The sequence below is a fragment of the Salmo trutta genome, chromosome 14, assembly GCF_901001165.1.
Source record: "Salmo trutta chromosome 14, fSalTru1.1, whole genome shotgun sequence".
Taxonomy (NCBI): domain Eukaryota; kingdom Metazoa; phylum Chordata; class Actinopteri; order Salmoniformes; family Salmonidae; genus Salmo; species Salmo trutta.
This window is the reverse complement of record NC_042970.1, coordinates 71,742,808-71,761,483: the sequence shown is the minus strand read 5'-3', so window position 1 is coordinate 71,761,483 and position 18,676 is coordinate 71,742,808. Positions and strand designations below refer to the sequence as shown.

General features: G+C 44.1%; 1 protein-coding gene across 1 annotated transcript in view; it reads right to left on the bottom strand.

The window, feature by feature from the left end:
• Positions 1-2,859: 2,859 nt before the first annotated feature.
• Positions 2,860-18,676, bottom strand: part of LOC115147274 (nodal modulator 1-like) — a 33,774-nt gene continuing 17,957 nt past the window's right edge. The window contains 21 exon segments of the mRNA XM_029689423.1: positions 2,860-4,648; positions 4,897-4,989; positions 5,273-5,392; positions 8,174-8,275; positions 8,853-9,047; positions 9,275-9,416; positions 9,737-9,864; positions 10,074-10,187; positions 10,497-10,623; positions 10,977-11,136; positions 12,981-13,282; positions 13,691-13,786; positions 13,879-13,942; positions 14,115-14,202; positions 16,278-16,414; positions 16,721-16,852; positions 17,219-17,360; positions 17,688-17,862; positions 17,997-18,147; positions 18,337-18,442; positions 18,586-18,675. Coding sequence (XP_029545283.1) covers positions 4,517-4,648; positions 4,897-4,989; positions 5,273-5,392; positions 8,174-8,275; positions 8,853-9,047; positions 9,275-9,416; positions 9,737-9,864; positions 10,074-10,187; positions 10,497-10,623; positions 10,977-11,136; positions 12,981-13,282; positions 13,691-13,786; positions 13,879-13,942; positions 14,115-14,202; positions 16,278-16,414; positions 16,721-16,852; positions 17,219-17,360; positions 17,688-17,862; positions 17,997-18,147; positions 18,337-18,442; positions 18,586-18,675 — 2,796 coding nt within the window. The 3' untranslated portion in view covers positions 2,860-4,516.

Here is an 18,676-nt window from a genome sequence, read left to right as displayed (position 1 = left end):
CTGAGCGGTTTCCTTCCTCTCCGTTAACTGAGTTAGGAAGGACGTCTGTATCTTTGTAGTGACTGGGTGTATTGATTAAATCAAATCAAATTTGATTTGTAACATGCGCCGAATACAGCAGGTGTAGACCTTACCGTGGAATGCTTATTTACAAGCCCTTAACCAATAATGAAGACTAAGAAAATATTTGCTAAGTAAACTAAAGTTTAAAAAATGTACACAAAAAAATTATACGGCTATATACGTGGGGTATCGGCACCGAGTCAATGTGCGGCGGTATCGGTTAGTCGAGGTAATTGAGGTAATATGTACATGTAGGTAGGGGTAAAGTGACTATGCATAGATAATAAACAGTGAGTAGCAGCAGCGTACAAAAGAGGGTCAATGCAAACAGTCAGGGTATGGCTTAGGGGTAAAGGATGTTAAGGAGTCTTCTGGACCTAGACTTGGCGCTCCGGTACCGCTTGCCATGCGGTAGCAGAGAGAACAGTCTATGACTTGGGTGACTGGAGTCTATGGCCTTCCTCTGACACTGCCTCGTATAAAGGTCCTGCATGGCAGTAAGCTTGGCCCCAGTGATGTACTGATCTGTGGCGCCTTGCGGTCGGATACCGAGCAGTTGCCATACCAGGCAGTGATGCAACCAGTCAGGATGCTCTCGATGGTGCAGGTGTTGAACTTTTTGAGGATCTGAGGTCCCATGCCAAGTCTTTTCAGTCTCCTGTGGGAGAATAGGTATCATCGTGCCCTTTGCAAGACCGTCTTGGTGTGTTTGGACCATAAAAGTTTGTTGGTGATGTGGACACTACTACAGCCCTGTCGATGTAAATATGGGGTGTGCTCGGACGTCCTTTTCCAATGAACAGCATTCTCACGTAGGTGTTCCTTTTGTCCCAGTGGGAAAGGGCAGTGTGGAGTGCAAGAGAGATAATGTCATCTGTGGATTTGTTGGGGCGGTATGCAAATTGTACTGGGTCTAGGATTTCTTGGATGATGGTGTTGATGTGAGCCATAGCCAGCCTTTCAAAGCACTTCATGGCTACAGATGTGAGTGCTACGGGTCCGTAGTCATTTAGGCAGGTTACCTTGGAGTTCTTGGGCACAGGGACTATGGTGGTCTGCTTGAAACATGTTGGTATTACAGACTCAGTCGGGTTGAAAATGTCAGTGAAGACACTTGCCAGTTGGTCAGCGCATGCTCCGAGTACCAGTCCTGGTAATCCGTCTGACTCCGCAGCCTTGTGAATGTTGATCTGTTTAAAGGTCTTACATCGGCTATGGAGAGCGTGATCACAGAGTCGTCCAGAAGAGCTGGTGATCTCATGCATGCTTCAGTGTTGCTTGCCTCGAAAAGTAATTTTGCTTGTCTGATACGCTTGCGTCACTGGGCAGCTACACCATCCAAAGTGTAATTAATAACTTCACCATGCTCAAAGGGATATTCAATGTCTGATTTTTTATTTTTACTCATCTACCAATAGGTGCCCTTCTATGTGAGGCACTGGAAAACCTCACTGGACTTCGTCGTTGAATCTGTGCTTGAAATTCACTGCTCAACTGAGGGACTTCACAGATAATTGTTTGAGGTACAGAGATGGGGTAGTCATTCAAAAATCATGTTAAACTTTAGTTATTATTGCACAGTGAGTCCATGAAACTTATGTGACTTAAGCACATTTGTACTCTTGAAGTTATTTAGGCTTGCCTAAAAACACAATTCCACTTTGACATTATGGGCTGATTGTGTGTAAACCAGCGACACACAGGCTGTAACACAACAAAATGTGGAAATTCAAGAGGATACTTTCTTAAGGCACTGTACATGACATAGGCTTACATACATACAACATGCATATGACATGAAATCATAAGGTGTATGTGTAATTACACATAACCCAAGGTTTTCTGGAACTCTTGTCCTCTATGTCTGTCCACTTGAAAACACAACTCAACAATGGACATGATTCTCATAGTAGAAAAGAAGCCTTGACTGTATCGATCAATTGTTTCCTTACCCAACACTGCCCCCTGGAGACATGGTCATGACACAACACCACCCCATGAATATACACACCGAGTGTACAAAGCATTAGAAACATCTTTCCATGACAGACTGACCAGATGAAAGCTATGATCTCTTATTGAAGTCACTTTTTAAATCCACTTCAATCAGTATAGTAAAAGTGGAGGAAACAGCTTAATTAGGGATTTTTAAGCCTCGAGACAATTGAGACATGGATTGTGTATGTGCCATCCAGAGGGTGAATGGGTAAGACAAAATGTAAGTGCTTTTGAACAGGGTATGGTAGTAGGTACCAGGCGCACCGGTTTGAGTCAAGAACAGCAACGCAGCTGGGTTCACACTCAACAGTTTCCCATGTCTATCAAGAATGGTTCCACCACCCAAAGCCAACTTGACACAACTGTGGGAAGAATGGGCCAGCATCCCTGTAGAACGCTTGACACCTTGTAGAGTCCATGCCCCGACAGAATTGGCGCTATTCTGAGGGGAAAAGGGGATGCAACTTAATATTAGGAAGATGTTCCTAATGTTTTGAACACTCAGTGTATACAACAATTTGATAGGTGCAGTGAAATGTGTCCTTTTACAGGATCAGCCATAGTAGTACGTCGGCCCTGAGGCAAATCAGGGTTAAGTACCTTGCTTAAGGGCACGTCGACAGATTTTTCATCTTGTCAGCTAGGGGATTCGACCCAGCGACCTTTTGGTTACTGGCCCAACGCTCTAACCATTAGCAGTCGCTTCTATCCAAAGCTACATACATTTGTTGCACGGCTCCAGGGGGAACCGAACCCAGGACAGTTGCACACAGCACTACCAACTGAGCCAAACAGGAGCACATTTTCCCATGTCAGATTTTATTTATCATTAATTTCACACAGATCAGACTCTTCAACCCGACTCTCTCCATCAACCATAACCTAAATGGAATATGTTTCAGCTGAGTAAATAGCCATTGGCCTGTTCATCTTTTTCTTTAAAATTGGCCATAACTAAGAAGAACAGGAGAATAGCATACCATGTACAAAAAGAGATTGGTTAAGGTGGTTCCATTTCACATTCATATTACCACCTGAGTAGAAACTTGGATGAACCAATTACATTTTCTTCAGTAATTATTCAAGATTATCACATCTTCTGTTTTAGCTTAGGTCGAGACAAACATTGTACTGCAAATCCTAAACTTACAAGTGAATTTTCACTTAGTCATGGATTGATGTCAATGGGAAAACCTGTAAAGATTTGACTTTATAAAGTGAAAGCTAGGATTCGTCCCGGACTTTGAGAAAATATCTCCTCGTAGGTAGTAGATACTTGTCTGATACATTTACACTGGTTGCCTTTGCATTCAGATAGCTTGCATACCTTGAAATCGGACCGTTTATTTTCTCAAAAACACAAACACACCGTAAAATAAATTTGCTACCAAACTGCTCATCATTCACATCAGATCAGACAAATAAAATGTTAATAAATTAATAATTATCACTAACAAAAAGTTATACCCCTACAGCTCCCTACCCGAAATCGTAATTTCTTATCTTGTTACTGTAATTATTAACCCTAACCCTTTCAAACACTTAGACCCCCCCCCCACCCTCAACCCACCCACTCTCCCTGAGCAAACTGACAGACCAACACATAACATCCACCATGCTTCAAACTACCACAGCCTGTAGAACCCATTATAAAAACATGACATAACATTTCAGAACCATTATGACAAACCATTCCATACTAGGGCCAGGAGTATTTTCAGACCATGTGATCTGACCAGGAACCATTTATAGGCCAACATCTGGTCAGGTCATGTGGTCAGGAAAACAAACTCCTGGCCCTCCTTATGACACATGCAGTGACTTGAACAGCTGGCTGAATTGGATGTGATTAAAATGAATGCCACTGCACGTCATAGTAAATAACTTATCATGAACAGTTTGTCACTTTTATAACAAGTTATAAAGCTTTCATGATGCATCGTTACCCCAAAGCGTGACCCTGAAACCCCAAAATCCCCATGAAACCCACATTGACATAACCACCTCCTTTAAGACCGCCAAAGTGTTTTTTTTTTTTTATCTCAATTGACAATTCATTCATTACAAATGTAAAAAAAAAAGCAACAATGGCTCATATACATATCGACAAAATGGATTCTTCTTAATATTTCTGATGAGTGAGTGTTCTATAAAACGAAGGAGTCCCACAGAACAGAACTACACAGACAGTCTTCCATAGAACCTTCCATAGAACCAATGCTGGTAACATCAGTCCATAGACAGAGCCTGGTTGGCTATGGGTATAGTACGGTAAAGTATGCTATTGTACAGTATGGCTGCAACTGAAATGGCCCTATCCCCTACATAGTGGACTACTCTCATAGGGTTCTGGTCAAAAGTAGTGCACTATATATGGTACAGGGTGCCATTTCAGACACAGTATGTCTGTGGTTCCTGTTGGGGTAGTTTACATGCTAGATGTTAGGTCTGTGGATCATGTGCGTCGGGTCTTCTGTCTCTTGGCCTGGCGTTTGGCCTCGTCCAGGGCAGCGTTGTCCCCACCGGCCTGGCTCAGGCTACGCACCCCCTGGAGACGGCTCACCAGCTGCAGCAGCAGGGGGATCACCTGGGGAGAGACAGGGCATTAAAAAGGGTGAGATGACACTTTATATGATCTTCTGTGTACTAAAATGCCATGAAGATCCCAGAAACCAATAGAATGATGTTTTTTTCAATACAAAGTACATACATACATTCATTTATGCCATAATACAGAGGCAATAGGAGGTCTGCTTGAACATTTACCAGAACACTCAATTACAGTACATTGGATACATGATACATGGCTTTGCAATAGGAGTAGAGGCAGTGTACCTTCTCATGGTTGTAGGCTGCCAGCAGGAGCAGTAGAGTGAGGGGTAGAGCTATGTAGGAGCCCTGGGCTACGTCCTGGTCAGGGACTTTACGCTGTGATGAAGAACATCACATTGGGTTCTCATTCAATATTCAGAAGACACACAATGCAGGCTTTATTATCACTGTCATGACAATATTCTAAATGTATTACATTAGTTGTTTTCCGAACTAGGATGAAGTTGCCTGTAGACGCTGATCTAAAATCAGTTTTGTGCTTTCCCACATAATGGATAAGGTTAGAATGTGGACAGGATAAGCTGATCTTAGATCTGTGGCTGCGGAGAACTTCTAGCCGGAGGATTCAGCCCTTGCGGAGTAGGTACTGTGTACTTACATTGGGGTTGAAGGTCAAAGTGATGTGCTTATGGTAGCCTGTAGAGGTGAAGGAGACTTGGGGCAGAGAGAAGTCGTACTGGGAGCGAGACAGTGTTGAGTACAGCATCAACACATAGGTCTGTATTGGGGGAGAGGACACACACACACATCTCAAAACAAGCTAGACTTTGTTTTCCATTTTCCCTCCATATACATCTTCCTGGTATGTCAGTTCCATGTCCAGGGTCACAAATAGAAAGTCCCAGAGTGGACTCACTCGACAGCTCTCATACGGAGACAGCGGTAGACCATGGAGATGTCCCGGGCCATTTTTACCAATGAAGATAACGGGGCCGACATCTATGACGATGTCTACGAACAGCCCTACTATGAAACTCCAGACATGCCTCCGAACTTGAGAAACGAGACTGAGGATGCAGTGACCCAATGGAGCACACCACAGCCTGAACATTCAGAGGACCTGTTTGGTAATGGAGCCGACGCCTATGAAGAGGTCTATATACAGAGCAATTACGAAACTCCAGACACGTGTCTTGACGGGGCGGCAGGGTAGCCTAGTGGTTAGAGGGTTGGGCTAGTAACCGAAAGGTTGCAAGTTCGAATCCCTGAGCTGACAAGGTAAAAATCTGTCGTTCTGCCCCTGAACAAGGCAGTTAACCCACTGTTCCAAGGCCGTCATTGAAAATAAGAATTTGTTCTTAACTGACTTGCCTAGTTAAATACAGGTAAAATAAAAAATAACAGAGACTGAGGATGCTACCCCAGGTACTGAGAGTTCATGAAGGAGACCCTTTGTTGTTGCTACAGTGTGTCTGGGGCTGCTGTCTACTGGCTGGGATCATCTAACTATCTATCACATTTCTACAGCCAACCTACAGAGGGAGAGAGACATTTATAAAAGCCTGTCCCGAAGGATGGCTGAAGTTCTAATGCAGCTGTCACTACATCACTACCGAACAGAAATCCTGGAATGAGAGCAAACATGACTGTCGGGCGAGAAAAGCAGACCTGGTGATCATAAACAGCCAATAGGAACAGGTATTTCTCACTACATTTGACCAATGCATCTGGATTGGTCTGACTGACGGAAGGGACCTGGAAATGGGTTGACGGCACAGCCTACTGGTGGTGGTCTGAACCTGATACGGAAGTTGGAGAGGAGGACTGTGCTATGATGTATGGAGGTGTACAACATATTCCTCTAAATGCATGGAATGACTTTGGGTGTGAAATATCTAGGGATTTGTGAGAAAGTGGTTTATTAATACAGTAGACAATGGTGTTACGGTAACATGTAAAGTGCACACTTCTTCCTTCCTTCTTTTTCTCTGAAACACGCACACACGCACACACACACACACACACACACACACACACACACACACACACACACACACACACACAGCAGTTGTGAGACCGGTTGGACGTACTGCCAAATTCTGGTGGACACCAAATTCTGGTGGACGCTCCCTCAAAACTTGAGACATCTGTGCCATTGTGTTGTGTGACACCTGTGTAATGATCATGCTGTTTAATTAGCTTCTTGATATACCACACCTGTCAGGTGGATGGATTATCTTGGCAAAGGAGAAATGTTCACCAACAGGGATATAAATACATTTGTGCATTTTTTTTAAAACTAAATAAGACATTTGAGCATATGGGAACATTTTGGGATCTTTGATTTCAGCTCATGAAACATGGAACCAACACTTTATATGTTGAGTTTATATTTTGTTCAGTATAGTTAAGCCATAATATGCTTGTGATGGGTTTGTAAAGACACAGTAGTTAAGTTTGCCATCTGTAGTATAGAAGTCAATGTGAGTAATTAACCGGGGGTTTTTTGGATCAAAATGGAGCTTAGGTTGTGGGTTCGGTGGGGGGCGTGAGCAATGGTGCGGTCACCAACCAACATTTTAGAGGCCCTCGTGTTGTTGGCAGTGAAAAATGTAGACGTTTTAAAACGGAGTGAATCAAACATCATAACAAAATCAATGGGGGCTCCATGCGTCGACAAAATACTCTTGAATGCATAATTTTTTGAATTTTAGATTCTCCCCGACTGTCTAGCTTTTATTTTGGTGATTGTTAGTTCTCAAAGATTATATTATGAAAATATATAGGTCCATTATCTTTTCTATATACTTAATATCCGAAAACGTTTTTCCATCCTAAAAAGTACTTACTTGTAATTTTTTTGACATAGGTGGCCAGAACACACACTTAGGCGGCCACCCAAGACTTTTCTACACAAAAAAAAACCTGTTTTTATTTCATCTACAGCGTAGATTAATGTATCAGGATGAAATCTGAGCTGGTATTACTCTAAGAAAAAAATATATATTGTGAATTTTCATAGTGTTATATCTTGAAAAAACGACAACTTAATTAAGAAAATGTATTTCTATATGTTTTACATTGTTAAACTGACAATCCCAAAATAAAGAGATTCAATTTGTTCTTGATTTCTCTGTTGTCTTCTGCTTTAATTTATAAAATATTGTTATTATTTCGATTTTTTCTTCTTTCTGGGAAGTGTATTACAACTTTGTTATATACAATTTAAATAAGTTGAGATTTGATTTAAGTAATAGCACTGACCCAGAAGAGCCATTTCTGGGTTGGGTACAGCAGTACTTCAGGTCTCAGGAAGGAAGTAGTGATGCTTCCTTGGCTATCAGCTACACACATTTCTAGCCCGCCTTATAATACCACCTTACATACTGAATGATAGCACATTTCTAGCCCGCCTTATAATACCACCTTACATACTGAATGATAGCACATTTCTAGCCCGCCTTATACCACCTTACATACTGAATGACAGCACATTTCTAGCCCGCCTTATACCACCTTACATACTGAATGACAGCACATTTCTGTAGCAGGTCCATACCTCTCCATCCCTGTCCAGAGGCGGGAAGTGGAAGAAGAGGGACTGTCCCAGAGACACACTGTTGATGGGGTTGTCAAGGTTGTCACTCTTATACAGCTTCACCTGCACGGGACAGGAGGAGAAATACAAGGAGAAATACAATTATATGGAGAATTGGAGCCATAGAATTAAATAGAGGACTCTAGATGGATATAGCCCGTTTTAGCATTAGTCCTAAAGGTGTTGCTCAAAGTGGCATCATAACATTACATGGGACATCAAACCGCTATATTTTGGCTTCATCTATGAATTAGTTCCTTATGACACATTGAAAATATTTTTGGATTGAGATAGGTAGTTATGAGGTGATTTTATGGGTATTGTAGTGAGGGGATCTTACAGAGAGGGTGGGCAGGTGTTCTGGTGAGGTTTTATGGGTATTGTAGTGAGGGGATCTTACAGAGAGGGTGGGCAGGTGTTCTGGTGAGGTTTTATGGGTATTGTAGTGAGGGGATCTTACAGAGAGGGTGGGCAGGTGTTCTGGTGAGGTTTTATGGGTATTGTAGTGAGGGGATCTTACAGAGAGGGTGAGCAGGTGTTCTGGTGAGGTTTTATGGGTATTGTAGTGAGGGGATCCTACAGAGAGGGTGGGCAGGTGTTCTGGTGAGGTTTTATGGGTATTGTAGTGAGGGGATCTTACAGAGAGGGTGGGCAGGTGTTCTGATGAGGTGATGATGTTCCCACTCAGGTCAAACTGGTTGATCTGCCTGAAGGCGATGATGTTGACTCCCACGATGTCGGTGCTCCCAACCTCTATGGAGCGGTGCTGAGGCAGGGCTCTCTCGATGTGGTCGTTGCCCTGTGCTCTCAGCTGGATCAGGTATCTACAGCCAGGCTGTGAGAGAAGCTCAAAGTTAGCAACACAAAAATAATAGCAGAGCTATTAGCAATTGATACCCCCAAACACTGCTGTTGTAAACGCAATGACCCATTCTGCACAAAGTAACTCTTACAAATTTGTTGTATCGTTATGTCAGCTTCATAACTACTTTATGTGCTTGTATACAGGCTTTATAAGTGCTTTATGTAGCCCTTATGAAGCCTCAAAAAGGCCCGACTCACCAGCAAGCCCCTGAGCCTGAAGCGTCCCTCCTCGTCTGTGACTGTGTCCTCGCTGTAGATACTACACTCTGCCTGTCCCACTGCCTCCACTGACACGTCCCTCTCAGCATCTCCACTCAGGGACTGAACTGCCCCGTAGCAGCTAGATAGGATGCAGTAAATCAGGAAACTGGTCAGACAGGGTGCCATTTAGGGGATCGATAGGACAGACAAATAATCACACACCGCCATTTTGGGGATGGGACTGTTACGTTCCTTGTCAAGTAAGTCAGCAAGAACATGCCTGAATAAGATTTGTTACAATAAAAAGAAGTGGCTAATGATGGCTGGGGGGGAATTGAACATCATTCTGCCTTGTTTAGTACATTTTTGCAGTTAGTTTAAAGCTCATTGGGTTTCACTCACTTTTTATGAAATGTGCTACATAGATAAAGATTAATTTCATTGGCCCATTTCTAGTACCTGTATGCTGTTTTGAATCCGGTGATGTGGATGCTGAGATTCTGTCCCTCCTCTACGGTGATCATCTGAGAGGCTGGCTCAAACCTGAACTCCTTCATCATGGGCTTGAAGTAGTACTGACCTGGGCTCTGAGGGGAGGGATAGAAAGGAAGAACAGAAGACATGCAATCAATAAATGCCACCTGCAGTGCTGCTGCACCAAATCAGCACCAGTTCACATCACACAGAATATAGACTTCCACCTAGTAGCCCGGTGTGTTTAATAGTTAATCATTCAGGAGGATAATACAGGTATAAAGTAGGTGTTGAGTTCAGTTAGGAACGTCGAGGTCCTTACCAAGTTGTTGAAGGTGAGGACGCCAGTGTCCTGGGTGAGCAGGTTAGATCTGAACGATCCTCCACTGAGAGACAGCAGGACTCCAGACAGAGCGTGACCATCCTCTGACTTGATCTACGACACACAGAGAAAGATAGGAGATATGAGAATGAACACACTGTATAAAACTATACAAACCCTGCCGCAGCCAAAACTATATTTAAGTTGCAGTTCGACACCAAGGCAAAATTCCAAAAGAACACTGTTGAATGGCAATACATTCGCAGAACAGACTCATCAAATATTTATTAAACAACCCACACCCTACCGAAGGAGGGATAATGTTACTAATTAAACAAAAAACAATGTTTTGCCAACAAGACAAAGGCTAATAAATGGCCTGTTCTTTCCACTGAGCTAGCTAGTAGTATGTGTGTTCTGTACCTTGAAGGTGACTCCAGCCAGGGCAAAGGCCTTGAAGTCTCCCTGGGTTCCCTCTACAGTGCTGAGAATGAAGCCCTCCTTACTGGCACTGATGTCATAGTGACGGTCACTGTGCAGGGGACCAACACTGGGGAGGGAGAAACAACCAATAGAAAGTCATTCAGGTTGACTTGTATTACTGTACGTTTCCTACAAATGTCACAATCAAGGAGCATTTATTTACCAAACACCATGAGAAAACCTGCCTGAAGCTAATCTAAAGCAACAAATATTTAACATGGTGGACATTTCAAGTGGCTAGATTAAAACGCAAAGTGATCAAATATATTGTAAAAAAACAACAAGAGCATGATTTGAACAAGCAACCCCAGCTTGCAAGATGTTTTGCCTGATGCCTAGGGCAAGGATGAGTAGGCCATGTTAGCCTTACGACTAACACAGCAGTGACTGAGGTTATGGTTAGGGGATAGTCATGTATACCTGTAAGCCCCGTTCTCGTTGGTGGCGACGGTGATGAGGGGGGCCTTGGCTCCTCTCTCGGTGATGGAGATCTCTACGCCCTGCAACTCTGGAGTCACTTGGCCCTCCAGGAACAGACCAGCCCGCCCCGCGATGTCCACCACACGCCCTGGACAAGACTCTGTGAGAAGGGGACAGAATCAGAGAAGGTATATAGATTACCGCTGCACACAGAGCTTCATGGCCGGTGATGTCCACCACACGCCCTGGACAGATCTCTGTGGATGGGTGCTGGTTGGGGCAGAGAATAGGGAGTTACACCATATATAAATATAGAGACAGACAAAAACAGGTTATACACCTGTGGTGGAAAATTACTAAATGAGTTATGCTATCCCGTGTGATACTACTTAAGAGAATTGTCTCTTGCTATATGTTAACTTCTTTGGGCTAGGGGGCAGTATTTTGACATCCGGATGAAAAACGTGCCCAAAGTAAACTGCCTGCTACTCAGGCCCAGTAGCTAGGATATGCATAACATTGGTAGATTTGGATAGAAACACTCTAAAAAGTTTCTAAAACTGTTCAAATTATGTCTGTGAGTATAACAGAACTTATTTGGCAGGTAAAACCCAGAGGACAAACCATCCAGGATTTGTTTTTGTTGAGGTGACAGTGTTTTCAATGAGTTTTCTTTGTGTATCTAGATTTATAAGGCACTTGCTTGCAGTTCCTATCACTTCCACTGGATGTCAACAGTCTTTAGAAATTGGTTGATGTTTTTCTTTAGAGAAATTAAGAAGTACGGCTGTTCAGAACGAGGGTCCAGCCTAGTAAACTCTAATGTTTTGATGCGCGCTCCAGGTCACGCACTTCACGTTATTTTTATCCGGTATTGAACACCGTTTATGCCGTCTTAAATTTTATCGATTATTTACGTAACAAAATAAGCTAAAGTTGTATTAGGAAAGTTGTTTCAAATGTTTGGACAGCGTTTATAGGTAACTTATTAGATATTTTGTAGTCATGCTGGGTGAGTTGGAACCGGTGTTTTTCTGAATGAAACGCGCCAAATAAATGGACATTTTGGAGATATAACGACGGAATTAATCGAACAAAAGGACCATTTGTGATGTTTATGGGACATATTGCAGTGCCAACAGAAGAAGTTCTTCAAAGGTAAGGCATGAATTAAATCGTTATTTCTGACTTTTGTGTTGCGCCTGGCGGGTTGAAATCTGATTTTAATGTGTTGGTATGCTGGGCGCTGTCCTAAGATAATCACATGGTTTGCTTTCGCCGTAAAGCCTTTTTGAAATCTGACACGGTGGCTAGATTAGCGAGAAGTTAAGCTTTAATTTGGTGTGTTGCACTTGTGAATGTATGAAAGCTAAATATTTTTAATATTTTGGGGGGAATTTGGCGCTCTGCCATTTCACCGGATGTTGTCAAATCGATCCCGTTAATGGGATTTTAGCCCAAAGAAGTGTTTGTTTTTTTCTAACCTGAAACAAATGTGTCTTCGTGTGACTTAGTCACAAGACTGGGCGAATAGCTAAGATCCGTTTGGGTGTGACCCCAGCATGTGAGACATCCTGTGTTTTTACTATCTGTGAGATGTGATAAATGCAGTTAGACGGTTGAGCCCTAGAGCTATCAACCTCAAGCCATCTTAAGATCTGCACAGACAAACCAATCACTATGTTCCGCCCCTGTTTACACACATCTGCTAAACTGCCATGTAGACAAGAGGTTGTACTTTCTATAAAAGCAGAGAGCCAACTCTGCTCGTTGGGCTTTTAACTCTGCACTGTTGTGCGGATTGTTGACTGATCCATTTTTTGCAAATCTAATTAAATATAAATTGTTGTTTGAAGAATCTCTCTTCCCTTTTGGTTAGAATTTCCACTACACATCACACAGAGAGATATGCAGACAGACACCACAGACCAAACACAAACACACACACACACAAAGACAATAACATACACAAAAGAAGAGGATAACAAGGAAGTGAACTCTGACCTCCAGTTATAGTAGCCTCAATCTCCGGCGGATAGAAGAGAAGCTCCTTGGAGGAGGGAGTCACAGTGATCTTCTCCCCAGCCCTGGCCCAGTAAGAAAATTCGTAGTGAAAGGGGCTGGTGAGCTCATCAGCTCTCTCTTGGATGGGGGGCTGGCTGTCACCGCCATCCTCAGCCTCTTGGGCGCGTCTCTCCCTCTCCTGGCGCCGCAGCTCGATCTCCTGCAGCTGCTGCTCCTGTCTCTGCTCCTCCAGGCTTCTCAGAGGGCCTAGGACCAGAGCTGGCTCAGACTCTATGGAGGATCTGATGGAGGACACATAAACAGGGTTTAGGTTTATACAGCAGGACCAGACTATGGATGACCTACAGGAGGAACAGTGATAATCGTGTTTGTTTTGGTGTTGTCATATTCAGAAAAACAATCAAGTAATTAATGTTTAAACCCTAATTCTGGAAATGCATGTAAATCGCCAACCTTTTTATGAATGATGTACACTGTTCTATGTAAATAGGTGGTTGAATCAAATGATGCACACAGATTCACCCCTTTGAGTTCTGTATACAGTAATGCTCAGCAAATCTTACACACAATTTCAGATATTTATCTTACAAACAACGACAATGCCATCAGTCCACATTTTGCCAGGTTGTTTGGACATGGTAGAGTGAAGGTAGAGTGATAGCAGGCCTATAGAGGTGGCGGGGACTAACTTGATGGTGACCGTGACATCCAGGATCTTATCAGTGGTGATTAGGCCAGTCATGTGATGTCTCACTGCAGTCAGGGTCAGGATAGTGGGGGCTGACCTGAAGGAGACATTTAGACAAGTAGAGTCATTCACTTTGGTGGGGCTATATAAAAGGAAAACATAGAAATGGATCCAATAGAACACCCTTACGTGTCGTAGGTATAATAGTCCTGTTCGAATTGGTGGCAAGATCGAGGAGTGACTTTGTACACACCTGGCAAAGGCAAGATTTTATGATTAATAAGCATATATATATATTTACTCATGTATCTACCGGTAACCTATATTAACCTAGGTTAGTCTCATAAAGACACATTTATTTTCCAAAGAGAGGTCTTTCAGTAAGGATATTGAAGACAAGTAAAAAGAAGAGGAGTTTCTCCCACCAGGCTTGGAGAGACAGAAGCGGTTGACCCCCTTGGAGAGGTTATAGACGCCAACGTTCTCAGGCTTGCTGCCATCCTGGAAGAACTCCTGCCAAGATACATACACACTCATTTAGACTTTCACACCAGCAACCACAATTATGTAAAATAACGTATGAGCTATTTAAGAACCATTTTACTCAGCAATTCACTCATACTCTTCTTATCAGAGCAGCTGTCCAACAGTATGTGGACAGCTGCTCGTCGAACATCTCATTCCAAAATCATGGGCATTAATATAGAGTTGGTCCACCAATTGCTGCTACAAAAGCCTTCCAACTCTTCAGGGAAGGCTTTCCACTAGATGTTAGAACATTGCTGCTGGACTTGCTTCCATTCAGCCACAAGAGCATTAGTGAGGTCGGGTACTGATGTAGGGCGATTAGGCCTGGCTGCCAGTCAGCGTTCCAATTCATCCCAAAGGTGTTTGATGGGATTGAGGTCAGGGCTCTGTGCAGGCTGTCAAGCTCTTCCACACCGATCTCGACAAGCCATTTCTGTATGGACCTCACTTTGTGCACGGTGGCATTGTCATGCTGAAACAGGAAAGGGCCTTCCCCAAACTGTTGCCACAAAGTTGGATGCACAGAATCGTCTAGAATGTCTTTGTATGCTGAAGCGTTAACATTTCCCTTCACTGGAATTAAAGGGCTTAGCCCAAACCATGAAAAACAGCCCCAGACCATTATTCCTCCTCCACCAAACTTTACAGTTGGCACTATGCATTGGGGCAGGTAGTGTTCTCCTGGCATCCACCGAACCCAGATTTATCCGTCGTACTGCCAGATGGTGAAGCGTGATTCATCGCTCCAGAGAACACGTTTCCACTGCTCCAAAGCTCACCACAGCTTTACACCACTCCAGCCGACTCTCGGCATTGCACATGGAGATCTTAGGATTGTGTGCGGCTGCTCGGCCATGGAAACCCATTTCATGAAGATCCCGACGAACAGTTATTGTGTTGACGTTGCTTCCAGAGGCAGTTTGGAACTTGGTAGTGAGTGCTTAAACCGAGGACAGATTTAAAAGTGCTACGCGCATCAGGACTCTGCGGTCTCGTTCTGTGAGCTTGTGTGGCCTACCACTTCGTGGCTGAGCCGTTGTTGCTCCTAGACGTTTCCACTTCACAATAACAGGACTTACATGCGGACTAGTCCGCGGGCGCATGTTGATTTTGTCCATCCACACCAGACACGATAAGGATATGCAGGTTGAAATATCAAAACAAACTCTGAACCAACTATATTCATTTGGGGACAGGTCGAAACACATGAAACATTCATGGCAATTAAGTTAGCTAGCTTGCTGTTGCTAGCTAATTTCTCCTGGGATATAATCAATGGGTTGTAAGTTTACTTGAAACGCACAAGGTCATCTACTCCGACAATTAATTCACAGATAAAAGGGTAAACCGATCTCCTCAGGCTTCTTCTTCTTCAGACTTTATATGGCGGCTGGCAACCAACTTTAAGGTGCATTACCACCACCACCACCACCAACTGGACTGGAGTGTGGACCTCAGTTCGTCTTTCAATCACCCACGTAGGTATATGCTCCTAAAAACCAATGAGGAGATGGGAGAGGCGGGACTTGTAGCACATCAAGCTTCACAAAAAGAACCAAGTTCTATTTTAGCGCCTGGCTACGCAGACGCTCGTTGACGAGTGCAAGCAGCGTGGGTGCAATGATTGAATAACGTGTACATTTATTTTGCAACGCATACGATGTGGGCAGTGTGATCAGCATGTTACAGTTGACCGGGGCAGCTCTAGCAGGACAAATTTGGACAAACTGACTTGTTGGAAAGGTGGCATCGTATGACGGTGCCGCGTTGAAAGTCACTGAGCTCTTCAGTAAGGTCAATGTTTGTCTATGGAGATTGCATGGCTGTGTGCTCGATTTTATACACCGGTCAGCAACGGGTGAGGCTGATATAGCCAAATCCACTGATTTACAGGGGTGTCCAAATACATACTTTCGGCCGTGTAGTGTATAACAAGCACAAACAGAAATACACGCAGGAACACATAACAGTACACATGCACACAACTACACATAAGAACAAACCTAAAGACACACTCTCTCTGTCCCCTACACACACCCCTCCCCTGTGTTACTACTGACCAGGGTGATGGCGTGGGACAGTGAGCAGCGGAGGATGTAGCCTATCTGTCTGAGCTCTACTCCCAGCACGTCAGAGTCCAGCACCTCCACCTCCACCGACTTGAGCTTCCAGCACCACTCCTCATGGGAGATACTCACTGGGAGGGAGGAGAGCAGAGAGTCAGAAAGTCAGACATTTCTACAATATTGACATAAGGACAATACATACATAACCTAGCCTGAGAGACTGGAGTACAGCCTGGCTTTAGTGTATGGATTTCTTCTCTTGCAACATTGACCATCCTATAACATACTTGTTCAGTAGACACATAACGGAAGAAAACTGAACGACACGAGGAGCTACTAAAAAGATCTTGCCCAAAAATACATTTTTGTTTTCCATAGCAACAATTTTTTTTTTTAATACCTTTTGCCCCAATGAACACAACCCAGGAGGTCCATACCTTTGTATTTGCCAGGCAGGACGTTGTCGAAGGAGATTTCCAAGGTGTCACTGCTCCCTGAGAGGAGCACGCTCCTCCTCTCCCCCTGACGACTCACCGGCTGCAGGGTCACCGACAGGTCATCACAGTTCGCTGGGGGTCAAGAGGTCAAAGGTTATTCAAAGTGGTAAAGCCGTGAAAATGAGACAGTCACTGATTGGCTGTCTAACGAGGATGCCAGGACTAATAGAGTATTCAGGTTGACTGTGTTTTCAGTGTTTGTCCTGACAATGACCCAGTTAGGCATCAAAACACACTCAGTCTGTCTAATAGAAAAGCACTTTTAACCATGACTGATTTCATTCAACAGAAAATGTGCCCTACTGTTCCCTATTGAATAAGAGTTATTTCTCCCTAAGGGGTTATTGTTAACCTTGAATTATTCCTACTTGACATCTAAACGGGAAATGTTCAAAGTTAGTCATAGACTAATGGGAGAGAGCTCCAGGGCAGGCTTACCCAGACAGTAGACCCTTCCCGAGACGGAGGCCATGAACTGGGTGAAGAGGAGGTCGGAGAGGGGCCTGTCCACCAGGGAGACCTCCAGAGCAGCAGGCTGCAGGGCCAGGCCAGCCTTCACCTCCGCCTCAGGAAGAGACACCTGCAGGGAAGGATGGAAGACAGGGTGAAACGTTAGCCTAAGTACATCCAAGGTAAATGGAAAAATCCTGTTTGGTTGTATTTTGAGGGTAACATCCCGAAGAGCTGATCTCACGTAAATAGGACTGGAAGTAGGATGAAGTTGCCCATAGACACTGATCATAGATCACTTTAGTATGCTTTCTTCACCCTTATAGGGATATGATTCAGAGCAGGTAAGCTGATCCTAGATAAGGGCCTAAGGGCAACTTCGCTCGATACAACCAAAGCCACCAAAATACAGACAATTCATCTCATAGTCAGAACAAGCTGTATTTCTGTAACGTACGGTAACACTGTAGTCTCCAGGTTTGGCATGGAAGCAGAAGGCCCCCTGCTGGTCTGAGTCGGTGGTGCGGGTGGCGGTGTTCTGTCCCAGGGGAGTGAGGGTCACCTTGTAACGCCCCTGCTGCTTCAGGCCCTCTGGCAGACGGGTGATAGCGATCTGACCACACACGCTGAACCTGGAGAGGGGGGATGAGCATGACATTTATCATTTATAACGCTTCAACAGAACAACTACGTAGCTGTTTAGTCAGATGTATGTTATGATTATAGATGGAGCCATCAATAGGACACATTGAAAGTCGAAACTCACCCAGCAGTGATGATGTCAGGGAGTTGAGGCGTGTTGGGAGCTATCTTCACCGTGATTGGCTCAAAAAACATGAGGTCCTTGTGCGTGCGGAGGGTGTAGGTACCGGTGGTCATATTCTCCAGGCGGTAGGAGCCGTCCTCTTTGGTCAGAACTGTTAGAGGGGAAGAAAGAGAGAGGGAGGAAAAGGGAGAAAGAAAGGGTTCGACAGAAGGACAATCCCAACGCAAATGGACATAGTATGTCTCCACGTTAATCAAACAACGCTATCGCTGATATTTCTCCTCCGAATTTGAACACAGATAATAGACGAGAAATGGGTGGTGGATGTCACTATGGTTACCTTTGATCTGGTTGTTGAGGGTTACCATGGCGTCGGGTACCCCGTCCCCCTCCAGGCTGTTGAGAACCCTGCCGGTCACAGAGAAACCCATGACACGGAAGATGGGCTACAGAGAGAGAAAAACACAAAACCTCCAGGGTCATGTACAGTACCATAACCCCTGTTTATCACGTGACACAAAGGCCAATGCTGTACGATTTTAACCCATAAGTAACAGCCAAGCAGGAAGCTGGAGCACTGTAAACTTACCTCCAGCTTCAAGCTGTTGTGCTCCACCCTGAAGTCCATTCTGGAAGGCGCCACGTCAAATGTGATCCTCTCTCCCCTGTAGAAGGGAATC